This window comes from Rana temporaria, chromosome 2 (assembly GCF_905171775.1).
Source record: "Rana temporaria chromosome 2, aRanTem1.1, whole genome shotgun sequence".
In the NCBI taxonomy this organism is placed as follows: domain Eukaryota; kingdom Metazoa; phylum Chordata; class Amphibia; order Anura; family Ranidae; genus Rana; species Rana temporaria.
This window is the reverse complement of record NC_053490.1, coordinates 188,545,741-188,573,157: the sequence shown is the minus strand read 5'-3', so window position 1 is coordinate 188,573,157 and position 27,417 is coordinate 188,545,741. Positions and strand designations below refer to the sequence as shown.

Below are 27,417 nucleotides of genomic sequence, written 5' to 3'. Positions count from 1 at the left end.
CGTCCTGCTCCCTGTCGTCCTCACACAGATCCATTCATCTTTGCCTGTCACACTGCTCCTCTCAGATGCTTGTTATCTCTCCCCCTCCCTTCCCTGACTTTTCCCTGCAGACACTTTACCTTCACACATGTGTGTGTCCCAGGATCTACAAACATTACAAATGTCTGGAACCCCCCCCCCCCCCCCCTTGCACACCCCCAACACTGTTTCTTTACTAAGCAATGGAGATCACTCCCTCTCCCCTTCCTGCCAGACAGCCCATTTACTTTTTATACTATGGCTATTTATTACCAGCTGAGAGTATGCCCCATGCCCATCTCTGATTATCCCTCTCCAGTCTCCTTGACAGCGATCTATCTGCCCTCCCTCCCCCCCCCCCCCCCCCACTACCAGCACAAATCCTCCTCCTTTTTAATCCCTATACAGACCAGGATTTCCCCAGTCTCATTCGAGTTCTTCTCTACCCATACCCCATCTCATACCCACCCCCACTTTTACCCCCCCCTTTTTCTCCCCTACCCCATGGTTCTCATTCCCACCACATTTTTTTTTTTTTAGGGCTTAAGGAAGAACCCCGTGGTGGAGCATCTTACTACTGCTGCTTGTGTGGGTGAGATGTGTACTGTGTACTGCGCCAATCCCTGCTGACCCTCTTCTCCTATTCATCCCATGTGATTGGCGCAGTACACATCCCACCCGCACAAGCAGCAGGAGTAAGATGCCCCACCTCGGGATCCTTCTTTAACCCCTGCAAAGCACCAGAAGAGAGACAGAAACTCTGATGGTGAAGGAAGAGGGGAATTGTCTTTCCTGTTGTATATTTAGCCCTGTTCCCCTGTAAGTTTATAAGTTTTTTTTGTGCTTGTGTATGTTAAAAATGATTTTTGTGGTGTATTGTTAGCAAAAATATTTGTTTTGATATTTTTTTAGGGGGGCCCTGTCAGGTAGGCTGTACGGGGCCCCGTGATTTCTAACAGCAGCCCTGGGCGCTGCGGCAACACAGGGGTGAAAAAATCCTCTACTGTCACTTGTTAATACAGAAGCGCTGCTGTATTTACAAGTGACAGTGCTCTCCTCCCGACAGCCGTTTAGAACCCTCTCTGCTCTACAAAACACATTGTCTATCTATCTCTATGTGAAAGCAGAGAGGGGAGGGGGGAAGGGGTGGGGGGTGTACACAGACAGGAGCTGCTCCACTACGGTGACCACATTTCCAAACTACCATTCAGGGACACCCCCCCTCCCAAAAATCAGGTGGGATTTATGATTTCGCCAATCACAAGAAGGGGGCGGGGACTGTGCTCCTCCAGGCATTCCCGGCCAGGGCAAGTACCGTCAGTGAGTAAAGCGGTGATGTGACGGCCTTTTTTTGGGTCATAAGATTGGCCGGGGGGGTGGCTGTGTCAGTTTCATTCCGGGACACTGTATTGTCCTGGAATGAAGGTGCCCGGGACAGACCTGCAAAATGCGGGACTGTCCCGGGCAATCCGGGACACGTGGTCACCCTATGCTCCACGGACATGCAGTGAGTTACAGCTTCTCTTCTGCAGCCCATCTCTGATGTTAGTTGGGTGACCGGAATGCTCACTACTGAAAGGGGGAAGAAGGGGGGTTGATGCCAGAGGAATGTGTATTGATGGAGGGTGGGCTCCAAACTAATCTGGGGAGAGGAGAGCTCTGCACTTGGGAAGGAGGGTACTTGCATGTGCACAGATCACCCCTAAATCCTGCACACCGTACACAGATCACCGTTAAATTCCCCCATACACAGCTCACCCCTCAATCCTTATACATTTTATATGTAGGTCCACCCGTATGATTTTTCCGTGCGCTTTCAGGGTTGGGGGACTTTTAGTTTTTTTTGGGCGGGGGGGGGGCGTCATTGAAGGACCCGGCCTTGGGGCGGCAAAGGAAGTAAATCCGGGGGGGGGGGCCCCATACAACATTTTGCTATGGGGCCCTGTGATTTCTAGTTACGCCCCTGGTAAAAATGCTGTGGTATCTCTCAATTTATAACATTTTAGTTTACACTTTACTTTTTGTGTCTTTCTGTCATGTGTACTTTTTATATTTAAAAAAAGTGACACAGGTATAGTCATTTAAAAATTGTTAGCCATTTGTGCTAAGGCTGGGGTGCACCCAGGCCAAATTCCGACAAAAGCCAGTCATTGGAAGGGGAATCCTGGAAAACCAGCAACCAATCACAACTCGCAGACCAAGGCTATGAGCGCTAATCTGTGTGTTTTGGCAGAGTCCCCCTGTCAGAACGCAATAGCTCAGCTGGGGAGATTGACACACTAACATCATGTGTGGCGATCTGTCTTTTTTTTGTGTGTACCAGGCTTAACACAAAATTTTACCAAAACAGAACACACATTGGGGCTGATTTACCAAGCCTTTGCTCCATGATTCATGGAGCAAAGGCTGGAACAACAGCCGTTTTGGAATTTACTAAAGGAATGCGCTGCCAAAGCAGCACAATTCCTTATTTACTATAATGCCGAGGGGGCGCATGGTGCGCCTCTATGGACCTGGCGCATGGCATTTAGAAATGTAAAATGAAAGTGTTTGTGAGTGTGTTTATTTAGGGGGTGATGTGGGGAAGTGTAGGGACATGTTTAACTTTTACGGGCCGAATTGAAAGTGACTTTTCTGAAAACGAGCCGCTACACCGGCAAGTACATTTAAACCTGCGGGAGGTTTATTTGAGTACTGCGCATGCGTGAGCGGCTAATTCGGGCACTTGCGCACGCCGCTCCACTACGCCGGCAACATATTGGTAAATACCAAGCGGCGTAACTGCCTTTGTGCGGCTTGAAGCGGCGCACGTGAATGCCTAAATAGTTTTCAGCTTACGCTGACCATGAAGGGGAACTCCAAGCCAAATTTAAAAAAAAAACGGCGAAAAACGGCGTGGGTTCCCCTTCAGGAGCATATCAGACCCTTAGGTTTGGTATGGATCGTAAGGGGGGAAACCTACCCTGAAAAAACGGCGTGGGGGTTCCCCCAAGATCCATACCAAACCCTTATCCGAGCCCGCCGCCTGGCCGGACAGGAATGGGGGTGGGGACGAGCGAGCGCCCCCCTCCTGAGCCATACCAAGCCGCATGGCCTCAACATGGGGAAGTGTGTGCTTTGGGGCAGGGGGGCACTGCGCCCCCCACCCCAAAGCACTCGTGTCCCCATGTCGATTTGGACAAGGGCCTCTTCCCGACAACCCTGGCCGTTGGTTGTCGGGGTCTGCGGGCGGGGGCTTATCGGAATCTGAGAGCCCCCTTTAATAAGATGGCCTCTAGATGCTGGCCCCCCACCCTATGTAAATGAGTATGGGGTACATTGTACCCCTACACATTCACCTGGGGGAAAATGTAAAGTTAAAAAACCACACTACACAGATTTTTATATCATGCCCCGGGAATGTAATGTAACAAAGGGTGGGGTCGCCGGGTGGTGGAGAAGACCAGGCCTACCCCTCCCCCCCTTTGTAAAAGAGCTTAAAGAAGAAATGGGGAGGGGGCCCCGGCAGAAGGCAGCGGGGGAGGGGGCCCCAGCAGAAGGCAGCGGGGGAGGGGGCCCCGGCAGCAGGCAGCGGGGGGGGCCCCGGCAGCAGGCAGCGGGGAAGTCCAGCTCCCCCCGGCAGAAACCGGCGGAGAAGACTGGGCGCACCCCCGAATGTAAAAGAGCTTAAAAGGGAGGGGGCCCAGGCAGAAGGTGACGGTGAAGTCCCCCCCCCCCCCCCGGCAGAAAACGGCAAAGACCGGGTCTACCCCCCCCCCATGTAAAAGAGCTTAAACGGGGAGGGGCCCTGGCAAAAGTCCCCCCAGCTGACTAATTACTTCAAAACCTGTGTAGTGTTTTATTAAATATTTTTTTTCCCCCCAGGTGAATAGGTAGGGGTACGATGTACGACCCCATACTCATTCACATAGGGTGGGGGGCCACCTTATTAAAGGGGGCTCCCAGATTCTGATAAGCCCCCTGCCCGCAGGCCCCGACAACCAACGACCAGGGTTGTCGGGAAGAGGCACTTGTCCCCATCGACATGGGGACAAGAGTGCTTTGGGGTGGGGGGCACAGTGCCCCCCCTGCCCCAAAGCACACACTCTCCCATGTTGAGGGCATGCAGTCTGGTACAGCTCAGGAGGGGGGGGCGCTCGCTCGTCCCCACCCCCATTCCTGTCCGGCCAGGCGGCGTGCTCGGATAAGGGTTTGGTATGGATCTGGGGGCAACCCCCACGCCATTTTTTCGCTGTTGGTGTTCCCCCTTACAATCTATACAAAACCTAAGGGCCTGATATGCTCCTGAAGGGGAACCCACGCCGTTTTTTTTTTTTTTTTATTTGGTGCGGAGTTCCTCTTCATGGTCAGCGTCCCCCGCTCGCCCCTGGTCCCACCACCGGGCACCCGTGATCGCTCGTTACAGAGCGAGAACCAGGAGCTGTGTGTGTGTAAACACACAGCTCCCGGTCCTGTCAGGGGGAGAAATGCCTGACTTGTCTGTTCATACAATGTATGAACAGCGATCAGTCATTTCCCCAAGTCAGTCTCACCCCCCTTCAGTTAGAACACACACAGGGAACATAATTAACCCCTTCCCTGCCAGTGGCATATTTATAGTAATCAATGCATTTTTATAGCACTGTTATAAAAATGCAAATGGTCCCAAAAATGTGTCAGAAGTGTCCGGCATAAGGTCGCAGTACCGATAAAAATCGCTGATCGCCGCCATTACTAGTAAAATAAAAATATTAATAAAAATGCCATAAAACTATCCCCTATTTTGTAGACGCTATAACTTTTGCACAAACCAATCAATAAACGCTTATTGCGATATTTTTTTACCAAAAATATGTAGAAGAATACGTATTGGCCTAAACTGAGGACATTTTATTTATATATATATATATATATATATATATATATATATATATATATATATATTTGGGGATATTTATTATAGCAAAAAGTAAAAAATATTCAATTTTTTTTTCAAAATTGTCGCTCTATTTTTGTTTATAGCGCAAAACATAAAAACCGCAGAGGTGATCAAATACCACCAAAATAAAGCTCTGTGGGAAAAAAAGGACGTCAATTTTGTTTGGGAGCCAGGTCGCACGACCGCGCAATTGTCAGTTAAAGCCACGCAGTGCCGAATCGCAAAAAGTGGCCCGGTCATTGACCAGCAATATGGTCCGGGGCTGAAGTGGTTAAAAAATAACAAAACCGTAAAGTTAGCCCAATTTTTGGGGATAATTTAAAAGATAATGTTACACCGAGTAAATAGATACCTAACTTGTCACGCTTTAACCACTTAAGGACCGCCTCCTGCACATAAGGACTCAGCAGCAGATGGACATGCACAAAACATCAGAGGAACAGCATGGCATAATACTGTGGGTGCTAAAGTAAACAATGAATCACATAGACATGCACTCACATAGAGGCCATGAACAGTGGGCCTATCTCCAACGATAGGCCATCTGAAGTTGGAGGAGGTAACAGGGAGAAACTCAGGAATTTACATAGGACCAATCACAAACTCTGTGTTCGTTGGAGATAGGCCTACTGTTCATGGCCTCTGTGAGTGCATGTCTATGTGATTCATTGTTTACTTTAGCACCCACAGTATTATGCCATGATGTTCCTTTGGTGTTTTTTACATGTCCATCTGCTGCTGAGTCCTTCAGCCGTCGCTAATTGCTGCTGCCTGTGTCTACATCCCTTGGAGTTCATTTTTTGGCTATCCGTGCTATAGCCAGGAGGTGAGCAGTTAGGGACCACAAGAGGTGTTTGCACTGAAGTTTTTGCCCCCAGCACGGAATTTTGGACTTTTGGGAGCACTATTTATAAGACTTTATTATTCTTTATTTTATTTTTCACTTGATTTTTGATCTATGATCTTTTGACTCTGATCATTTTGCACTTTTATGTTTTCACCTGTTACTACCATATGGACTTTGAGTGATTTTCAGGCTCACATTGAGTTTTTGTATTTGTTCAAGCATCTTTGATTTACTGTTCTGTTTTTGATCTGTTCATCACGCACTTAGTTTTAGTATCAATTTTTATGGTTCAGTCACCCACGTTGTATACTTTACACTATTTACTTCACAGCGCAGACACCACCACTTTCACATTTGTTTAATTTTTTTCTGGCAAGGACAGACTACATGGTGTTTGCAAGCAGTGCCCCCTAGCTGTAGTCCCCGATAGCGCAGGAGCCCTCTTTTATGCAAGATTTACATTACCCTGTCGCCTAAAACCAGATTGAGATCACGCTGAAAGTACAATAACGGTGGCAGGTACTGTATGTCCCTTAGGTGGGACCAGGGCCCCCATACCCATTTTAAGGCCAATTACTAGAAGATAAGCCAGCCAAGTGGGGTCTAGCAAAATGAACAAGTCAATTCCCATAGACTGCAATGGTATTTATGGTATAACTTTTTCCCATGTTAGGCTCTGTTTGCCCACCCGGACCAGGGGGTGTTTGTCCCATCTCTAATTTTGTAGCTAGCTGGATGATGTGATTCATTTTGGACAGGGCTTTGCCTCTGCATTTCTGGTGATCTGAGCATGCCCAGGGAATTTGTTTTTTGGGTTAGTAATTTAAGGACATCCTTAACAGGTGTACCCACTTTAAAGTTCAGTCTCTACATTGGGTGAACTTGTGTTGTGTGTTTCATGGGCTGTGCATGTGTTTTCAATTGCCTCATTAGCACACAAGCCTATGTTATATAAAGCTTGCATAGAGCAGTTGTTAGCTGCCCTGAAAAGAGGCCAGATTGTGTGTAGGGCCAGCTGGCAAGATTATATGTGTGTGTCCTTATCGAATGTCTTTGCAAAACAGATATGTTTTTGATCAAGGGTTTTTTTGATTGGTTTATTTATTTCTTTTGGGTGGGGGCTATCTCCGCCTGAAATATTTGTGAGGCTGTCAATGTATGTTGTTTTTAGGGTGTTCACTTTGATGTATTTGTCTGTGCTGCATTGTTTTGCTAAATATTTCTCAAGATGTTCTGACTAATTAATGTTTCAATCCTTAATAGATGTCTGGGTCTATTTATCCTGTTAATTTCCAAAGGATAAACCATATTCTGTTTACGATCTCAAATGAACCTATGTTTATTTTTATTTTTTATGTTTATTTATTTTTGTTTGATTTTTTTGTTTGTTTTTGCTTTCCTTGTTTTGTTGACCAATAAAATTACTTTCAAATTTTGAAGTTTGTTTTTTGTTACTTTTTCATGCTACAGATTTTGACAGCTGCAGCTGAAATAGGCTGATTGGCCTAACAAAACAGGTGTGATTTTTGTCTCGAAGCTCCTTTCCTGGTGCGTATGCATGGATTGTTTGCTGCCATGTATAATCACCCGGAAAGGAAAAATACAGAGCAGTAAGTATTAATTTTTTCCTTTTTACTGCAGTGGTTCTCAGCCTCAGTCCTCAAGTACCCCTGACAGGACATGTTTTGTGGATTTATCTGATCAAGAATTGCTGTCCAGACTGTCTTTTAAGAAAAACCTGCAAACATGGACTGTTGGGGGGGGGGGGGGGGTATTGGCGGACAGGCTTGTAAATTTACAGCACTGTGCTTAAATCTAGCGCAAGGCAATCCTATTCTAATTGTGGGTGTTTGAGGGAAGCCACGTGAGTGTTAGAACCCCTGCTTGTGTTTTTTTGGTTGGGCTTTGTGTCCCTTTGCTTAAAATTGGCTTCAATTCCTGTCACACAGCTGAACAGGAAGTGAGGTTAAAACCCTACCAATGTCTTTTCTTGGGGACACACAGGTCAATCTAACCAGTGTCCCTATTAAGCAAATTGCACTCCAGCACTGCTGTGTACACCACAAATGATTAGTTAGTTTTGGGTTTAGTAAAGGCAAAGCCACTCTGCAGTACAAGCGTAGTCGCTGAAAATCTGAGGGGAAGCACTGTCGATTTTAACATCCAATCATGTAGAAGCAACGTTTTTTTTGTTTTTTTTTCTTCCTTGTGTGTCCACTTGTAGTGCAAAGTGGATTTGCCTTTAGTAAATGGACCCCAAAGTCCAAGATCCCTAATAATTTGGGGTGTACACAGCAACATGCTAGAGTGCAATTTACATAATGGGAAACTATTTAGATTGATCTGTGTGTGCCCAAGAAAAGACATTAGTAAGGTTTTACCCTCACTTCCTGTTTGGCTATGTGACAGGAAGTGAATGAATTTGAAGTAGAAAGTGACAACATTTGTGAGGTGTCTATACCCTATCAGGGGTGCAGACATCCCCAAAAAATTAGCAGACTTTTAATCCCTCTGCACTCTAGCCCCAAGTAAAAAGAAGAAAGCATTTCATTTAGTTTAAATTTGCAGACGCATTCCTCAGATCAACTGTGATGCATGTCAATGGCCCATTTAGCCCTTGTTTAATTGAAAGCACCTGTTGCCTTTCACTAGAAACATTTGTGAGTCCGATCCTGGAAATCTCCATCTGCTTTACTATTACTTATCCCTAAAAATTGGGTTACTGCACGTAGATGCGCGACCACCGTGTATTGGGTATGCGCATATGTGGTTCTCGGAAAGCGGTGGCCAGCACACAGGACATCGCATCCCTACAGGATGTTGCTTGTACTGCTGCTAAAGGTCTCTGAGACAGGGATGATACTTATTTGCAAATTAAGAAAATTGTTTATTTAACATTGGGTGGTGTTTGTGGGGGTCCCTAACACACATTCATACATATTAGCAATGCTGTATTCTGGCCTATTGGCATGGTTATATTTTCTTAGTCCTCTCAATAAAATTATCAGAAATGTGTGCTTAAAGTAGAACTATAATCAACACTTTTTTTTTTTCATTTTGGATAAAGTGAGGGAGGGTTATAGCCCCTGTCAGTTTATTTTGTACCATCCCTGTCCAATTGCGGAGATTTGCCTTCACTTCCTGCCGCATAGCCTAACAGGAAGTGAGAGAAAAACTATGCAAATTAAGGGAATCCAATGTCCCCCCTCCCCCCCAGAACTAGTGTGTGTCCCCCCCCCCCTGAAAATTTCTGGGCGGGTCATAAAAAACAGGGTGTTGCCTTGACAGGAAGGGGTGGGTCATTTTTCTATTAGGAGGTGCAGAAGTTTAGTCAGGCCTAGGGCAGCACAAAACCTAAATATACTACTGCATATTAGGGCTTATTTAGACAGGATCCGATTTACAGCATGTTTTTAGATTGTGGGAGGAAACCCATGCAGGCACAGGGAGAACATGCAAACTCCAGGCAGATGGTGTCACGGGCGGGATTCGAACCAGTGACCCTTTTTGCTGCTAGGTGAAAGTGTTATCCACTACACCACTGTGCTGAACGAACATGATTGCGGCTGAAAGCATGAGATCAGTGTTTTTTATTTCGAGCTCATGCTTTCCAGCCTGGAGGACAGATGTGGAGTCTTATTGACCCCGCCTCTCTCCATAAAGAGGACCTGTCACACACTAGTCCTATTACAAGGGATGTTTGCATTCCTTGTAATAGGAATAAAAGTGATCAAAAAGAGAAAAAAAAGTGCAAAACTAAATAAAATTCTGTTAAAAAAAAGCCCCTGTCCCTAGTAGCTCGCACTCAGAAGCGAACGCCCATGTAAGTCCCGTCCACATATGTAAACGCTGTTCAAACCACAAATGTGAGGTATTGACGCGTGCATTAGAGGGAGAGCAATAATTCTAGGCCTAGACCTCCTCTGTATTTTTAAACTGGTAACCTGTAAAAAAATTTCAAGTGTCGCCTATGGAGATTTTTAAGTCCTGAAGTTTGGCACCATTCCATGAGTGTGTGCAATATTAAAGTGTGACAAGTTAGGTATCTATTTACTCGGTGTAACATGGTCTTTCACATTATCCCTAAAAATTGGGCTAACTTTACTGCTTTGTTATTTTTTAATTCATTAAACCGTTTTTTTGGCAAAAAAAAGGCGTTTGAAAAATTATTGCGCAAATACTGTTGGAAATAAAAAAAAATTAATGACCGCCACTTTATTCCCTAGGGTGTCTGCTAAATATATATATTTTACATGAAGAAGAGAAGTGCCAGAATAGGCGTGATATGGAAGTGGTTAAAGTGAAACAAAAAAAAGTGAAATATGCATTTACATTTCATAGGGGGGGGGGGGGTATAGCAGGCCTGTGAAGTAGTGCATGTTTCCCGTGCTTAGAACTGTCCCTGTACAAGATGTCATTTATGAAGAGAAAAAAAAAGTAATTTAAAAGTATTCATGGCAGAACAGTCATTGCTCATAACGAAAAAAAAAATGTGGGGTCCCCCCAAATTCAATTACCAGGCCCTTCAGGTCTGGTATGGATATTAAGGGGATCCCCACCGTCAAATAAAAAAAAAGACGTGGGATTCCCCCTAAATTTCCATACCAAGCCCTTCAGGTCTGGTATGGATTTAAAGGGGAACTCCACCCAAATAAAAAAAATGGCGTGGAGTTCCCCCAAAAATCCACACCAGACCCCTTATCCGAGCACGCAGAAATTCCGCAGAAAAGATGGCCGCAGAAAAGAGGGGGGATGAGAGAACACCCCCCTCTCCTGAACCGTACCAGGCCACATGCCCTCAACATGGGGAGGGTGCTTTGGAGTCCCCCCAAAGCACCGTGTCCCCATGTTGATGGGGACAAGGGCCTCATCCCCACAACCCTGGCCGGTGGTTGTGGAGGTCTGCGGGCGGGGTCTTATCGGAATCTGGAAGACCCCTTTAACAAAGGGGACCCCCAGATCCCGGCCCCCCCTGTGTGAAATGGCAATTCCTTTATTAATGTCTTCTTTCCGCGCTTCTTCTGCTTCTTCTCCTTCTTCTTCTTCTGCTTATTCTTCTTCTGCTTCTTCTTCTTCTTCTTCTTCTTCTTCTTCTTCTTCTTCTTCTTCTTCTTCTTCTTCTTCTTCTTCTTCTTTTCTGCTTTCATTTGGGTTTCTTTTTTTCTTCTTCCTCTGCTTCTTTCTTGGGTCTTCTCGTCCGCATCTTGCACGGCTTCTTCCCCGGATGATCTGCTTCCAATTGAAGTTCCCGCTGTGTGATGCTCCCGTTCTTCAGACAGTACTTTTATCACTGAGGACGCGGTGTAATCCGGGTACTCCACCCCCCTCTGACGCCACGGGAAAAGCCATACGAAAGTGCCCGTGTGGTACATGTGCATCAGAGGGGGGCGGGGTCACAGGGGCGTCACACAGCGGGATCTTCAATTGGAAGCGAAACGACCGGGGGAGATGAAGCTGTGCAAGATGCGGATGAGAAGACCGAAGGAAGGAGAAGAAGATGATGAAGGAAGAAACCCGAATGAAAGCAGAAAAGAAGAAGATGGAAGAAGAAGCGCGGAAAGAAGACATTAATAAAGGAATTGTCAAAAACCGGCTATTGTTTTTTTTTACATTTTTTGACACTTTTTTGGGGTGAAATGGTAGAGGTACAATGTACCCCTTTACCATTTCACACAGGGGGGGCGCCGGGATCTGGGGGTCCCCTTTGTTAAAGGGGTCTTCCAGATTCCGATAAGCCCCCCGCCCGCAGACCACCACAACCACCGGCCAGGGTTGTGGGGATGAGGCCCTTGTCCCCATCAACATGTGGACAAGGTGCTTTCGGGGGGACCCCAAAGCACCCTCCCCATGTTGAGGGCATGTGGCCTGGTACGTTTCAGGAGAGGGGGGACGCTCTCTCATCCCCCTCTCTTTTCTGCGGCCGGCCAGGTTACGTGCTCGGATAAGGGGTGGAGTTCCCCTTAAAATCCATACCAGACCTAAAGGGCCTGGTATGGATATTTGGGGGGAACCCCCACGTAATTTTTTTATGGCAGGGTTCCCCTTAATATCCATACCAGACCTGAAGGGCCTGGTAATGGAATTTGGGGGGACCCCACGTTTTTTTTTTTTTTTTTATGAACGAATTTGATCTGAATTGCCGGGAGCCGACAATTCATTATAGCCGCGAGTGATTTTTTAAATGACTTTTTTTCCTTCAGAATGTCATTTTGTGCAAAGACAGTTCTAAGTATGGGAAACATGCGCTATTTCACATGCTTACTTTACACCCCCCCCCCCCCCCCCCAGGTACGAAATTTAAAGGAATATTTCACATTTATTGTTGCACTTTAGGCATTATTAAATTCACTGCTCCCAAAAAAACGTCCGTTTTAAAAAATAAAAAAAGCATTGATACATGTCCCCTGGGGCACGACTCAGGTCTCCAAACACTTTTTAGGACAAAAACTAGCATATTATCCTTTAAAATGAACACTTTTGATTTCTCCCATAGACTTCTAAAGGGAGTTTGGCGGCGGCTTTACATATTAACCACTTAAGACCCGGAGCAAAATGCAGCTAAAGGACCTTGCCCCTTTTTGCGATTCGGCACTGGTCGTTTAACTGACAATTGCGCGGTCGTGCGACGTGGCTCCCAAACAAAATTGGCGTCCTTTTTTTCCCACAAATAGAGCTTTTGGTGGTATTTGATCACCTCTGCGGTTTTTATTTTTTGCGCTATAAACAAAAATAGAGTGACAATTTTGAAAAAAATGCAATGTTTTTTACTTTTTGCTATAATAAATCCCCAAAAATATATTTAAAAAAAAAAATGTTTTCTTCCGTTTAGGCCGATACGTATTATTCTACATATTTTTGGTAAAAAAACCGCAATAAGCGTTTATCGGTTGGTTTGCGCAAAATGTATAGCGTTTACAAAATAGGGGATAGTTTTATTGCATTTTTATTTTATTTTTTTACTACTAATGGCGGCGATCAGCGATTTTTTTTCGTGACTGCGACATTATGGCGGACAATTTTGACACATTTTTGGGACCATTGTCATTTTCACAGCAAAAAATGCATTTAAAATGCATTTTTTACTGTGGAAATGACAGTTGCAGTTTGGGAGTTACCCACAGGGGGCGCTGAAGGAGTTATGTTTCACCTAATGTGTGTTTACAACTGTAGAGGGGTGTGGCAGTAGGAGTGACATCATCGATTGTGTCCCCCTATAAAAGGGATGACACGATTGATGCAGCCGCCACAGTGAAGAACAAGGAAGCCGTGTCTACACGCGGCTCTCCCCGTTTTTCAGCTCTGGGGACCGATCGCGGGACCCCAGCGGCGATCGGGTCCCGGTCACAGAGCTTCGGCTGGGTACATGTACAGGACGTACCTGTACGTACATGTGCCCAGCCGTGCCATTCTGCTGACGTATATGTGCAGGAGGCGGTCCTTAAGTGGTTAATTGCATTGCGCTGGCTGCTGCGCCAGTTCATGCGCCTAATTAAGGATTCATCCGGCGTGCCAATTAAGCCATGAACCGGCGCAGCGCATTGTTTTTAGTAAATCGGGCCTCATTGTGTTTTAAAAATATAGGTATCCATTTATAAAAATACATTAATTATGTGTGAATTACCCCAAGTTCATTCATTGGTTTTATAGATGATTTTTTGAACAATGTATGAAGCTGTTGTGCAAAAGGGGCAAAATGTAATGCTCTGTAAGAGGATCTTCACCCTCCCCCCATTTATCTATTTTTTCGATCCTTGCCTAACTGATGCTGGTTTGTGCACAATTTGTTTACTCACCCAGCAGAGATTTAGTGTTGTCCTGCTGAGATCTACTACTTATCTGCTCCAGGCCTGCTCTGCGATGTTCTTGTTTGATGTCATCAGGAGGCTGCCATCTCCTCCAGGTTCAGGCAAACGCTTCCTAAATATGTGTTGCTAGGCCCACCCACTCTACCTTTAGCCCAGGTTCACACTGGGTACGATTTGTTTCGATTTGAGATGCGATTTCACATGTGATTTTGCATCTCAAATCGGCGGCATTTGCCGGCAATTGTCGGCGATGACACAGTCCTAATCGGTGCGACGCCGCATCTGCGGCGCTGCACCGATTTCAAAAAGTAGTTCCTGTACTACTTTTTGCGATTTCGGGCCGCGATTTACATTGACATCTGTGCAGAAACCTGCACAGATGTCTCTTAAATCGCGGCCGAAATCGGGACTGCCAGCAGGAGTGAAATCGTGCGAGTTCAACTGAACTCGCACGGCTTCACTCCCGCAGCCCAGTGTGAACCAGGGCTCTATGAATGAAAGATGTTCTGCACGTCATTCGTCCAAGGCGAGAAGGAAGATGTGGAGCGGGACTCAAACTTGTAAACAAAAAAAGAGATATGTATGTAGAGGAGCAGGGAAGGATTAGAGAGGAGGAAACATATTTTTCAGGGTGAAGATCCACGTTAAGATCTTTCCTTCTCTCAAATATTGTTGGGCTATTTTCTCTCATGATAGAATTTTCCTAGGCTGTTTTCTCATAGGATCAAATGTTCTTGGAATACGTCAAGTACATTCAATTTAACAGCATTGGAACCAAAAAATGTTTGCCGTAACTGCTTATAAAGTGTTATCTGGAGTTCAGCTTCAATTTGTTAGTGTATCTAAATATGCTAGTGCATCTAACACTCCCCTCACTGCAGATTAACGACGCTGCTGTCCCCTGTGCTTCATCAATTGTGAAAGCCCTCTAATACAAGAGGTTTGTTACTGGTCAGATTACCAGGTGAAAACAGAGGGACAAGAAAAACTGAAATAAGAAAATTAATTCAGGCACCACACCTAATGATTGGTAGGCTGCAAAATATAAAATGCTTTTGCTTTAAAAACATTTGAAGTGGAATTATTTGTGACTGTTGTGCAAATGCTAAAACATCCACACCTATTTTTTTTCTAATAAACAGGGCATATAGACAGTGCTTGCATAATTGTGTTAAACGTTTTCTAAACTGCAAAAGGATGCCGTTACTTGTGTTTAAGACCTCTTGCACGTCGGCATAATTTACTGCATGCAGACTTTGCATATATGTGCGTACATGCATATGTTTTTCTTCTTCTGTCAGTGTTGCAATTTACTTGTATATGCTTTTGCATATACACATACATTACCGCACTGTAACATAATTTTTTTTTTTACGCCTCTGAACGCATTACTGCATTATGGATCTTTACATACGTACAGTAGCTATGTGTCCCATAGACATCAATACACATGTGTTCATATTGTAAGGGAAAAAAGTGCTACATGGCTACAAAAGATGCATTTTTCCACCCCTGTGCAAGCAGCCTAAAGAAAATAACATATACATAAAATTGAAATTGACATATAGGTATGAAATTATAGTGTACTAGCTGAATACCTATCTTAACCTTTTGGGGAGGAAAATCATAGTAATATAAATATACCCATCTTTTATATAAGGGTGTAGGTAAGGGTTAATTTAACTGTCATATATTTTTATTTGGCATATAAGTAATATGTGTACCAGGTATTATTGAAATATCTCCAGGCGTACAGAAGTTATGTGGGAACATATATTTCCCATTGATTTGCATGGGACTTTAAACAAAAACCCTGACCCTCACAAATGGGGGTAGTTAAGGGATAAATTAACTATCCTATAGTTTAAGTGGACATATAAGTAACATGTGACCAAGTGTTATCGAAATATCTACAGCCGTTTGGAAGTTATGAAGTAACATGTATTTCCCATAGAGTTGAATGGGACTTTAAAGGAAAACCCTGACCATGGCAAATGGGGGTGGGTAAGGGTTAAACCACCTATCCTATGTTTGTTGCTGACATATAAGTAACATGTGTGCCAAGTTTCATGTTAATATCTTTAGCCGTTTGGACGTGATGCTGGAACATGAAGTAACATGTATTTCCCATAGAGTTGAATGGGACTTTAAAGAAAAACCCCGACCATGGCAAATGGGGGTGGGTAAGGGTTAAACCACCTATCCTATGTTTGTTGCTGACATATAAGTAACATGTGTGCCAAGTTTCATGTTAATATCTTTAGCCGTTTTGACGTGATGCTGGAACATACATACATACATACATACACACACACACACGTTGAGTTTTATATATATAGATTGTACTGAAGAGTGGAGAAAGTAATTTAGGATTTTGTTTGTGTTCTGTCACATGACCCAGCTCTTTCCCAGCCTGTCTATAGGGAAACTGTGACAGCAGAAGGAGCTTCTAGTCCTCTGCTGCTGGTCACATTTTCAAAACTTAAAAAAAATAATTCTGCTTTTGGGATGCAGAGTAAAAATAAATACCGTATATACTCGATTATAAGCTAACTTTTTCAGCACATTTTTTTCTGCTGAAAATGCCTCCCTTGGCTTATACTTGAGTGAAGGTCTCCTCTCCCGCTGTGTCAGTCTTAACTGTTCGACGCCGTCCACTGTAACAAAGCACCACCGCTTCCTCGTCCGTGATATACGGAACACTGATAACAATGCTGGGAAACTGAATCAGTGTCCCGTCTATCACAGATGAGAAGGAGACGGGGCTTTGTTACAGTGGACGGCGTGGACTTCCTAAAATGTCTGTCTCAAGTGATTAATCCTGCATACAGCCCTGCTGAGAATCATCTGAGAGGGGGCAATGTACAAAGTGTAATCAGGTGAAAATCCCTTCCCTCCTCCTCAAGACCGACACAGTGGGTCAAAGGTACATGGGCACAGTGAGGCTGAAAATGGGCACAATGAGGCTGCAGATGGGCATTTGTTGACCCCCTCTTCCACTTACAGTAGCTACTGCATTTCCCACCCTAGGCTTATACTCAAGTCAATAAGTTTTTCCATTTTTTTGTGGTAAAATTAGGTGTCTCAGCTTATATTCGGGTTGGCTTATACTCGAGTATATACGGTAATATCAAAAAACTGTTTTAAATTGTCTTACAAATATATTTTTTAAATCAAATATTTTTTTATGTTTTGGCAATAACATGGTGTGTGCCGATTTCTTCCAGTCACAGGCTGTGTCTTGCCACTTTGTCTGTGTCTTAGAATAACAGGGAGGTGAAACCTCCATCAATCAAGATCTAATATCATACCCCCATTGTGTTTAGCTGGTTAGTGGACATGGAGGAGGGAGAGTGTGGAGTGTCATTTATCAGTGTGTATATGCACATTTGTTATTTCTGTAGTTGCATGGTCTGCTACAAGGCGATGGGGAGGAAATGCTTAGGGTAGAAAATACCCTGAAAACTGAGCATGTGCACTAGCTGCCAGTGTTCTGCAAAATCCCCAACAGTGGCAACATGGACAGGGAGGGGGAGACAGAGCAGCAGGATCAACCAGGATTCTTTTTCACAGAAAAGGGATCCCATTGTCGCTGAGTGAGTACAAACAGCATGTAATACAGCATTCATTGATAGTTTTTACTGATGTGTGCCTAATGACAATAAGATTTTACATTCCTTTCTGACTCTCCCTCTTTCTCTTCATTCAGTGCCTTAACCGTGATGCAGCTGGAAATTTTGGCATTCAGTTCCTGGGCACAGTGGTGAGTAAATAATTTTGCTGGAAATACAACCATGCATACTTAGGTGAATGGTCTCTTGGTTAATTTATAGATGCCAATTTGTAGTGTAACTGTGTTTCTGGGTAGTTACACCTTGCAAAACTCACTTATCCCTTGTACTAACTGTGCAGCAATGAATCATTAGAATTTTTGTTAAACGCATACCTTACTTGCTCTGCATTTTTTCCGGCAACTAAGCAGAGCGCCATAAGCCAAGATCTCTGTCAAATCAATATATATTCATGTTGCACAGTTTTATAAACTAGAAGGTGCTTGCCTTAATTTTCAATTTGTTGGATACGACTTGACATCCTTAGAGAAAAACAATTTTTTTCTTTTTTTTTTATCCTTTGGGCTTCAGTATGTAGGCTCTTAAGAATTTGTTTGAAAACTATCTACAGAAAAACTTTGGCTCACTGCAGATTAATCAAATATGCATCAGTCATTCAGTTTGCACAAGAATTTGGTTTTGATGAGCACCGTACATAAAAATAGTTTGTTCTTGTTTTGCACTGTACATAGCAAAGCAGTTGGTGCATCCTGGTTCAGGTGGCCTCTTAAATGGGCTTCTTCTCCCATATGGTTATTTAAGCTTACCATTATATACAAGGGGAATCTATTGGGTAGGCATGCCTTCACTTTCCCTAGGCATGTTTCTTAGTTGGCTGTTCTCTAAACATGCTCCAATTACCCCAAGCATTTGAGATCACTTGGAGGGGGAAATCATATGAAGGCAACAATTGAACCAGATAGTTTTGGGGAAAGGAACAATGATCAAGCAAGGCTTGGTCAGTGGATGTCTGCTGTTGCCCTAGAGATGGTATTGTCATCCAGTCACAAAATGGCTAGATTAGACCACAGTCATCTCATGTCTATAGCTAGTCTTCGTCATTTATTTTAGATTTAACCTCTCATCAAATATATTTTTTTCATGTGAAGTGAGATGCCGGCTCAGAGATCATTCTGTTATGGAACTCCAGTACTGTTCTAAGCTGTTTTCACAAAATACTTGAGTTTGAGTTGGTAATAAAATTACAATGTTTTAGTTTGATCACTTCCATACAGGGCATTTTCACCCCCTTCCTGCCCAGACCAATTTTTAGTTTTCAGCGCTGTCGCATTTTAAATGACAATTGCGCGGTCGTGCGACATGGCTCCCAAACAAAATTGACACCCTTTTTTTCCCACAAATAGAGCTTTCTTTTGGTGGTATTTGATCACCTCTGCGGTTTTTATTTTTTGCGCTATAAACAAAAGAAGAGCGACAATTTAAAAAAAAAAAAAACAATCTTTTATTTTTTGATTTAATAAATTTCATAGTTTTTTTTAAAAAAAAGCTTTTTTTCCCTCAGTTTAGACCGATCCGTATTCTACATATTTTTGGTAAAAAAAAAAACAATAAGCGTATTTGATCGGTTTGCGCAAAAGTTATAGCGTCTACAAAATAGGAAATAGAATTATGGCATTTTTCTTTTTCTTTATTTTTTTACTAGTAATGCCGTCGATCTGCAATTTTTTTTTTTATTGTGACTGTGACATTGCGGCGGACATATCGGACACTTTTGACACATTTTTGGGGCCATTCACATTTTCACAGCAATTAGTGCTATAAAATGTACTGATTACTGTGTAAATGTGACTGGCAGAGAAGGGGTTAACACTAGGGGGCGCTGAAGGGATTAAATATGTTCCCTAAGGTGTGTTCTAACTGTTAGGGGGAGGGGGACTCACAACGGGGAGGAGATCGATGTGTGTTCCTCTGTACTGGGAACACACATCAGTCTCCTCACCGCTGACATGACCTGCGTAATTCAGCCGTGATTGCGGGTAATCGCGGGTGCCCGGCGGACATCGCGGCCGCTGGGCACGCGCACAGGGTCCCGAGGAATGCGGCGGAGGCGCGCGCCATCGGCACCCCCCCCCCCTAGCGGGCCGGAAAAACCAGGACGTCATATGACGTCCAGTCTGAAGGACGAGAGGTCCCCACCGTCCCCACGCTCGGTGGGGAAGAGGTTAATATATCCTACACAAAGTTACTTGATTGGAAGACTACTGTATAATAAAATTACAGCTTTCCAGTAAAAAAAAAAAAAATATATATATATATACATATACTGTTGCATATTGTGACAATAGAAATTTATTTATGTAGACTTGTAAAGTTACTGTATACATTTACTGTTTTAAAATAGTGCTGCAAAAACTCCTGTCAACTAAATGGCAGTAGCTATGGATGGATACTGCCATCCCCTTTATAAATGGCAATAGCTATGGATGGCTGTGCATGGGCTAACAGATGCGAATGCCGGTGCCACTGGCTGGCAGTTGAAAAAGTCCAGCACTCAGCCTAGGACACATATTTGATTGTGATCCTGCTATTAAAGTGCCATAAAAGTTTGTGGTGTTGTTGTTTTTTTTGTTTTTGTTTTTTAAACATATTAGCATTGCTTCTACTGTAATATTTGGACTAGTGTGGGCTAGGGATGTGTTTTTTTATTTATTTTTATTTATTTTTTATGTTCATTTTTCCCCCAAAGGCAGAAATCAATAAAACAATAAGTATATAATATAAACACATAAAATAGCTACATTTATATAGAGATGATATGCATGTATGGGGCTGTGTTTACCTGCTAAATACTGCACAGCCCTTTTTTATATTTCACCTGTGCATTATGCAGTATATTGTTGAAAATAATTCATAGATTGAAAGGTACTGGTTACCTTACGTACGTCATGTTTCTGTATCCATTTGAAGCAAATATCTGGAGTTTCAATAATTATAATTTTTTTTTAAAACAAGAGGAATGTTTACTGATATAATAACATTTTACATGTGAATATCAGCAAAAGTCATACAAAGCAGGTATCTTTTACATCACCCGGAAGCATAAAGATGAAAGAGACATGTTTAGAATAGGCACAATTGTATCAATCCATGTACATCTATAATATTATACAGTGCACTGCCATACCCGGAGAGGAGTTGTCCCCAGTGAGACAGGGAGGAGGCACGGGTCCCAGATGGAGAGAAGGGGGAGCCCGGAGGCAGGAAGTTCTGGAAAGGAATTGGAGTGTAAGATTCCTATCCTCCACCCAGGCCGACCACATTTTGTGGAACTTTTTCTGGCAGTTACGGCCTATATATGTCATTTTGTAAAATGGCACACCGTGGGGGGTCAGGTGTCTTCCATCTAAGCAGTATTGTTTTCCAAGAATAGTTTGCTGCCTAAAATATGAGCATTTTTGTGTGTTTTTGTGGGTAGATTATCTGTTATACTTAACAGGAAGATCAGGGGGTCCAGTGTAAGGGGAACCCTGCTGATCCTCTGAATGTCAGAAACCACCTTTTCCAAAAGCCCTGAATTGACTGGGCATAACCATACCATGTGCATGAAATTACCCACCTCCCCTCGACATCTCAGGCAGATGGCATCGGCCCTGGGGTAGATAACTGATAGCCTCTGAGGCGTATAGTACGCCCTGCGGATGAATTTTAACTGAATAAATCTGTCTTTGGTGGAGATCATAAGGGCAACGAATTGTTGCATGGCTTCAAACCAGTCTTTGTCAGTAAGGGTCGGTATGTCACGTTGCCAGGCCCGAAGGGCCCTATCTGACCCATTATTCCCTGCACAAGTGAGTCAGAAATAGATGGAGGGGAATATTCTGTCTATATTGCAGGCAATGAGGAGTCGTTCCAATGAATGGGGCTCAAGGACAATTGGGCCAGGAAACTGTGATCGAACAGAATGACAAAGTTGTTATTACCTGAAGTTACATCCAGGGAGGAACAGAAAATCGAGTCCTCATCTCAGCAAAAGTGAGAAGATGACTAACGGGCATAATGTCACGCAGCGTCCTGACCCCATATCTAGTCCACAGCTGTGGGTCGGGCATGGTCCGCAGATGAGGCAGAAATTGGTTACCCCATGTAACGGTCACCACCGTTTACGACCTTCCATCCCAGTCACGACAGCTTATCGACACTCCAACCAACAGGACCCGATCCATAAGAATTCCCCCCAGACACGAGACACACAGCTCTGTGCTTCTGGTTTCAAATGTAATGATACTTTAATGGTTTCTTCTCAGCTTTTTATACAGTACAAGGCATTAAAGCAACAATGAGATCTCCACCCCCCTAATCACACACTAAGGCTAATTACTAAACATTCCTTAATTAACAGCATAACAAACAAAACCCCATCACACACTGAGTTCCCTAGGCAGACATTCCGTCTCCGCATACAGCTTGACACCTATTCACACCTCTGAGCATCACTAGGCTTTAGACAGTGTTATCACACATAAACAGTGTTTAGCATGCATAATTAGAGTTCTGGGAGCAGACCTGGGTTAACACCTTTACACAAGGACAATGGAATGTCTTCCAGGCCCTGACTCAATTAGCATGTCACTAGTCAGGGCTAAGCATAGAAATGAGTCATAGAATATTCTTTGCAGGCATTAAGGAATATACTGTAAATCACTGTCCACGCCAAAACAATCCAACATGTGTACCCCATCTCCTGGGCTAAATCCGTGCCCAAAAGTCACTCCTGTTACACCCCACAATGGGGTATAAGGAGAGAACTCTCCAGGCCATGTCATGGAGGTCCTTTTCCACACCATCACCGTGGTGTTCATGGGAGTGGTTGTGTGAGGGTTCAATCTTGGCCCCCTATATACTAGGTTGCTGAGCTCAGAGTATGAACCCAGTATTGCGGCTTCCAAGTTAATCACAGGGTTAGATTGGTCTTGTGTAAACCACCACCTCACCGACACCAAGATGACTGCCCAGTAATATTTTCTAAAGATAGGCAACGCCAGCTCACCCTTCGACAAAGGGAGTTGCAGTGTGGTTCTAGCTACTCTGGGTACAGAACCTCTCCAATCATAAGAGCTGATGGCCTGATCCAGTTTGCTAAAAAAGGAATTAAGGATACAAATCGGAGTGTGTCTGAAAATGTATAGAAATTTAGGTAGGAAAGACATTTTAATTAAATTAACTCTTTTTCCAGGTTGCACACCTCTTTATGAGGTTCTGAAGAACCGGGCTTACATTGTCCTCCATGTATTTTGACAGATCTTTCTGGATAAGGATGCAAAGATATTTGAATGTATCTACCCATTGAAGGGGGGCAGGCAGGTCAGCTGGGGGGGGCTGTCTGGGTCAGGGGGATCAACATTGATTTGTCCCAATTGATTTGAATGCCTGAGAACCTACTGAAAATATTAATCTCTAGAGCGGCTGTTAAGGATTAGCGGGCTTCTCCCAGATAGAGGCGAGTATCATCTGCATACAGACACCTTTTCCATCAGAGGGGGCATAGATATACCAGTGACCGCAGAAGAGGCCCAGAGTATCACTGCCAGGGGTTCAAAGGCCAGGGCAAAGAGGGTGGGGGAGTGCGGGCAACCATGCCTCGGTGAAGCAGGGAAAGGCGCAGAGAGCATGCCATTTGTGCGGACCCGAGCCATCTGGTTCAAATATAACAATTGTAACCATGATATAAAGACTGGCCCAAAACCAAATTTGTGCAATGTCATCCACAGGTATTCCCACTCCAGAGTCCAAGGCCTTCTCGGCGTCGAATTAAGCCACCACCTCTGACCCGCCTCCCCACCCGATTGATCACCGCGAGCATCCGTCTGAGGTTAATATCTGTGCCTTTGCCTGGCATGAAGCCCGTCTGGTCCCCATGTATTAATGAAAGTATCACTCTAATACGTCTAATTGCTAGTAATTTAGTAAGAATCTTGGCAACTACGTTTAACAGGGATATGGGCCTGTAGGAGGAACAAAGATCCAGGTCCTTCCCCAGCTTAGGTATGACCACCACAACCGCCCGGGACATCAAGGGATGAGTCCCTAAGGGATCCCAGTAGTACCTCACGAAATGTAGTTGCCAGGGACGCACTGTGTCTTTTAAAGAACTTGGCTGGTAGACCGTCCTCACCAGGGGTCTTGCCCGTCTGCTGGGAGGCTGTAAGTCTGGATCTCTTTCAGGGTGAGGAGAGCGTCAAGTCCCCCACACAGACTCCAATAAGTAATGTAGTTAGGCCGGGGAGTATTCAATCCTAGAGGAATATAGATCTGCATAATAGGAGGCAAAATGAGAATTCACTTCTCCGGGATCGGACAGCAGTCTCTCGTCTATATCTCTGATATTCGCATGTGCCAATATCGTCTGTTCTCTGGAGAGCTAGGCGAGTAACCGACTTGTCCGCTCACCCTGTTCAAACACTCTGCGACTGATATAGTAGCTACGTCTTGGCCACCGAGACTCTGAGAAGTTGGACCTCCCTCAGCGCCACCAACAAATCCCTTCTCCTACTCTTGTTTCCAGTCAATGTATACAGAGTCTCCAGCAGTTGGGCATTGGCCTCCGCCTGGGTCAGCGCAAGTCGGGAGTAGTCGCAGCCCGAGCCTATGGAGGTCTGGTATTGTCCCCTAATGTGTGTTTTAAAACCTTCCCAGGTGGACGACAATGGGTCCGGTGGGGGGAAGCCAACCAGTACGACTGAATGGCAGATTCCACCACTGGCTCTACTCGTTCATCAGAGACCTCGAAAAACGCCACAAGGGATGCACTCGGGCTACCCTAGTCTGTAAGCGTAGAAGAACAGCGGCATGGTCAGAGATATCTCCCATACCCTAGCCAGGACGGGGTTGCTGACATAAATTAGGTCAATGCGCGACATAGTTGAGTATGTCGCAGAGTTACAGGTATACCCGCAGGTCTGGGGGTGTTTCCGTCTCCAAACATCCACAAAGCCAAATGTGGAGGCCCACCTTGATAGTGGTGAGTCTGTGGCCACATCCGGAGTCAATTTGTCCATTTTGGGACAGGGGACCATGTTAAAATCCCCAGCCAGGATGACCACAGCGGCCAGGTAATTGGCTATCAGCTGCATGTTTACAAATTTAGTCTCTGGGTCTAGATGCAGGTCCAGGATACCAAAACAAGTATACTGACCCCTCTAGCATGGGTAAAAGCCCACCCACGGCTTCTTAAGGCTAAGCACCCTGCTCCCCACCAGGTGGGTTTCTTGGAGAATACAAATATCTGGGCCTTAGTTTTTAAGGACGAGTAAGACCAGGGCCCTTTTAATTTTGGAATTTAACCCCCGGACATTCCAGGAACTCAATGTCAGCTGGGACATGGCCATATAAAAATATTTTGGAGGTAGGGCTAGACTGCTGCATTTGGACCCCTGCTGAGGGCCTGACATAGAACATGAAGCCAAGGAGGGGCCGAGGCCACCCCCAACCATCGTTGAAACACCTGCCAGAGATAAACATAAGGCATTCCTTCCAAAACAATACAAAACTCTAAAAAAGTTAACACAGAAAAAAAAATTCCCTCAAATTCCAGAAACCCCCACCCTGTACACCAAATCCAAACTAGGATGCACTTGGATTCCAGAGCTGAGCAATGTAGTAAACCTTATGGGGACATGAACATCAGTCAAGAGGAGGGCGAGAGCTACTCTAGGAACTGATTGTTTCAGGCACATAGTAGAGATGCCGCCAAAGGAGCGGGAAACATAGGATATGTAAACTCTCCCGGCCTAGGCCGGGGGCACCAACTTAGGAACGAGTATGTAGTCCACGGATTCTGAGCAAAAAGCAATGGGAATGTAGGACAGTGACGTCCATCGAATCAGCCCTTGGCAAAGGTAGCATAACAGGCTCCCCCGAATGAGTCAGATGGTAGTCTTCCCTCATACCGGATAAATGTGCAAAAGATACTTCAAGCATCAGGTGAAATCCTTCTGCAAACATTTTGACTTACTGCCAGGAGGGCCAGAGCAAATGAGAAGAGTTGCACATTGTAGCTGCAGGGGGAGCATAGAGCCATCCTGTACTGACCGTCAATTCATTTCAGGGAGCATAAAGAAACATAAGGACAGTACTCACATGGTTCCACCTGTTCGTACAGTGAGGGCAGCCATCATCCCTATGGAGGGAGAGTGTTCACCCATTGAGCCACCTCAGCAGGCGAGGTAAAGAAACAGGTTGTCTTAGTCCACCACCCGGAGGCGAGTGGGGAACAACATGCTGTATTTGACTCCTTTGGTATGCAGGGTCTGTTTAACTGAGTCAAAGGATTTGCGGAGCTTCTGGATGTCCACGGAGAAGTCCGGAAAGAACATGAGCTTTGCAGCTTCATGACGGATCACATCTTTCTTCCAGGCCTCCATAAGCACCAGATCTCGATCCCTGAAGTTCATCAACTGGAGGATGAATGTGCGGGGAGGCGCCCCAGGAAGGCAGCAAACAGATGGCATCCTATGGGCCCACTCCAGTACGAAGTGTGGCAAAAAAGGCTGCTTACGGACATCTGGAGGCCCAGGATCCGCAGGTTGTTAAATTGGTTCCTATTCTCGGCATCTTCTGCTCTGGATTTAAGGTGTTTCAGTCTCACCTGAGCAGTGTGAAGAGTAGCTGTATGGTCTCTCACCACATCCTCCTTGTCCCCCACACGGCGTTCAGCCTCCGTAACTCTATTACGGGTATTGTTGTCTCTCTGTATCAGCCCGATCTCCAGTTGCAGAGAGTCTATCTTTGAGGTCGCTGCAGACTAACATCCAGTGATCGCCTGCATTAGGGCCCGAGAAGTTGGACTTCTCGTTGAGAGCTGGGTCCAAGTCAGTAGTCAGTTTGAGATGTTAGAAGCTCTCACCATGTGGACCGATGCGCCGCCAAATTTAATGGGCGTTTTTGCGGTTCCGTTTCAGTTCCTCCAATGTGTCATCATCTGCTAGGAGGAGGTAAGTGCAAGAACCGTGGGCAGAATCACGCACTCAAAGGATAATTAATAGGATTTTTCCCCTCTTTGGCTGCAGAGCTCTGTGCCTATGCGTCCGGCACGGTCGCCATCTTGGTCACGCCCCCGGGGTTTCAATAATTAATGTAAAATAAGAAGAAAAATTTGGGAAATATGCTTTTTGTACACTATTTGTAAAGAAAAAAAAAAAAGCTATAGTTTTCTTTTGGCCACCTGAAGACCTGTATGTTAAATCACCTTCGAGTCCAGGCCATTTTTCCTGTTCCCGGCACTGTCACATTTTGAATGTCTCATGCAACTCTGTACATAAATTTATTTTATATCATATTTTTGGGACAGATAGAGCTTTATTTTGCTAGTATTCATCACTGAATTGTTTTTCTATATAAAAGAAAAAAAGGTTAAAAGAATAAACAGTTTTTCTTCATTTCTGCTTTAAACTTTTTCAAATAAATATTTTTTCATGAATGTAGAGCAAAATGTATTCTGCTGCAGTGCCTTCAAAAAAGTATTCATAACCCTTAAAATGTTCCACATTTTGTCATGTTACAACCAAAAACATAAATGTATTTTGTTGTACTTTTATGTGATATACACAAAGTGGCACATAATGGAGGACCATGAAACATGGTGGTAGCAGCATCATGTTGTAGGGATGCTTTTCTTCAGTAGGAACAGAGAAGCTGGTCAGAGTTGATGGGAAGATGGATGGAGCTAAATACAGGGCAATCTTTGCAGAGTCTGCAAAAAACTTGAGATTAGGGCGGAGGTTCGCCCTCCAGCAGGACAGCGGCCCTAAACATACAGCCAGAGCTACAATGGAATGGTTTAGATCAAAGCATATTCATGTGTTAGAATAGCCCAAAGTCCAGCCCTAAATCCAATTGAGAAATTGTGGCAAGACTTGAAAATTGCTGTTATGATAGTGAATGATGCAGCGTGAAGGATCTGCATCTTTCAATGCATTGCCAGCACCCGTGGCTTTGGATCAGATTTCCAGTCGCAGATTTGATTGTTTGCCCATACAAAGAGAAAACGGATAATTTTCCTTATCTGAAAGAACCCTGAAATACTGAGTGGTCAATCTATCACAACTACTGAGGGCAAGGCACTTTGAAAAGCAATTTCAGCATAAAGTAATGAGAAGGACTGTGCCCATTACTCGGCCCATGGTGATTCCAGGGTCTCCAATATTGAGAGCAGTTGGCATCCGTTCCGCTATCTGTTGCTGACATTGGAACCTGTATGAG

The 27,417-nt window shown here is 44.5% G+C and overlaps 1 protein-coding gene across 1 annotated transcript in view; it reads left to right on the top strand.

The window, feature by feature from the left end:
• Positions 1-27,417, top strand: part of PCCA (propionyl-CoA carboxylase subunit alpha) — a 935,313-nt gene that overhangs the window by 752,159 nt on the left and 155,737 nt on the right. The window contains exon 21 of the mRNA XM_040336164.1: positions 17,298-17,351. Coding sequence (XP_040192098.1) covers positions 17,298-17,351 — 54 coding nt within the window. The remainder of the gene's footprint in view (positions 1-17,297; positions 17,352-27,417) is intronic.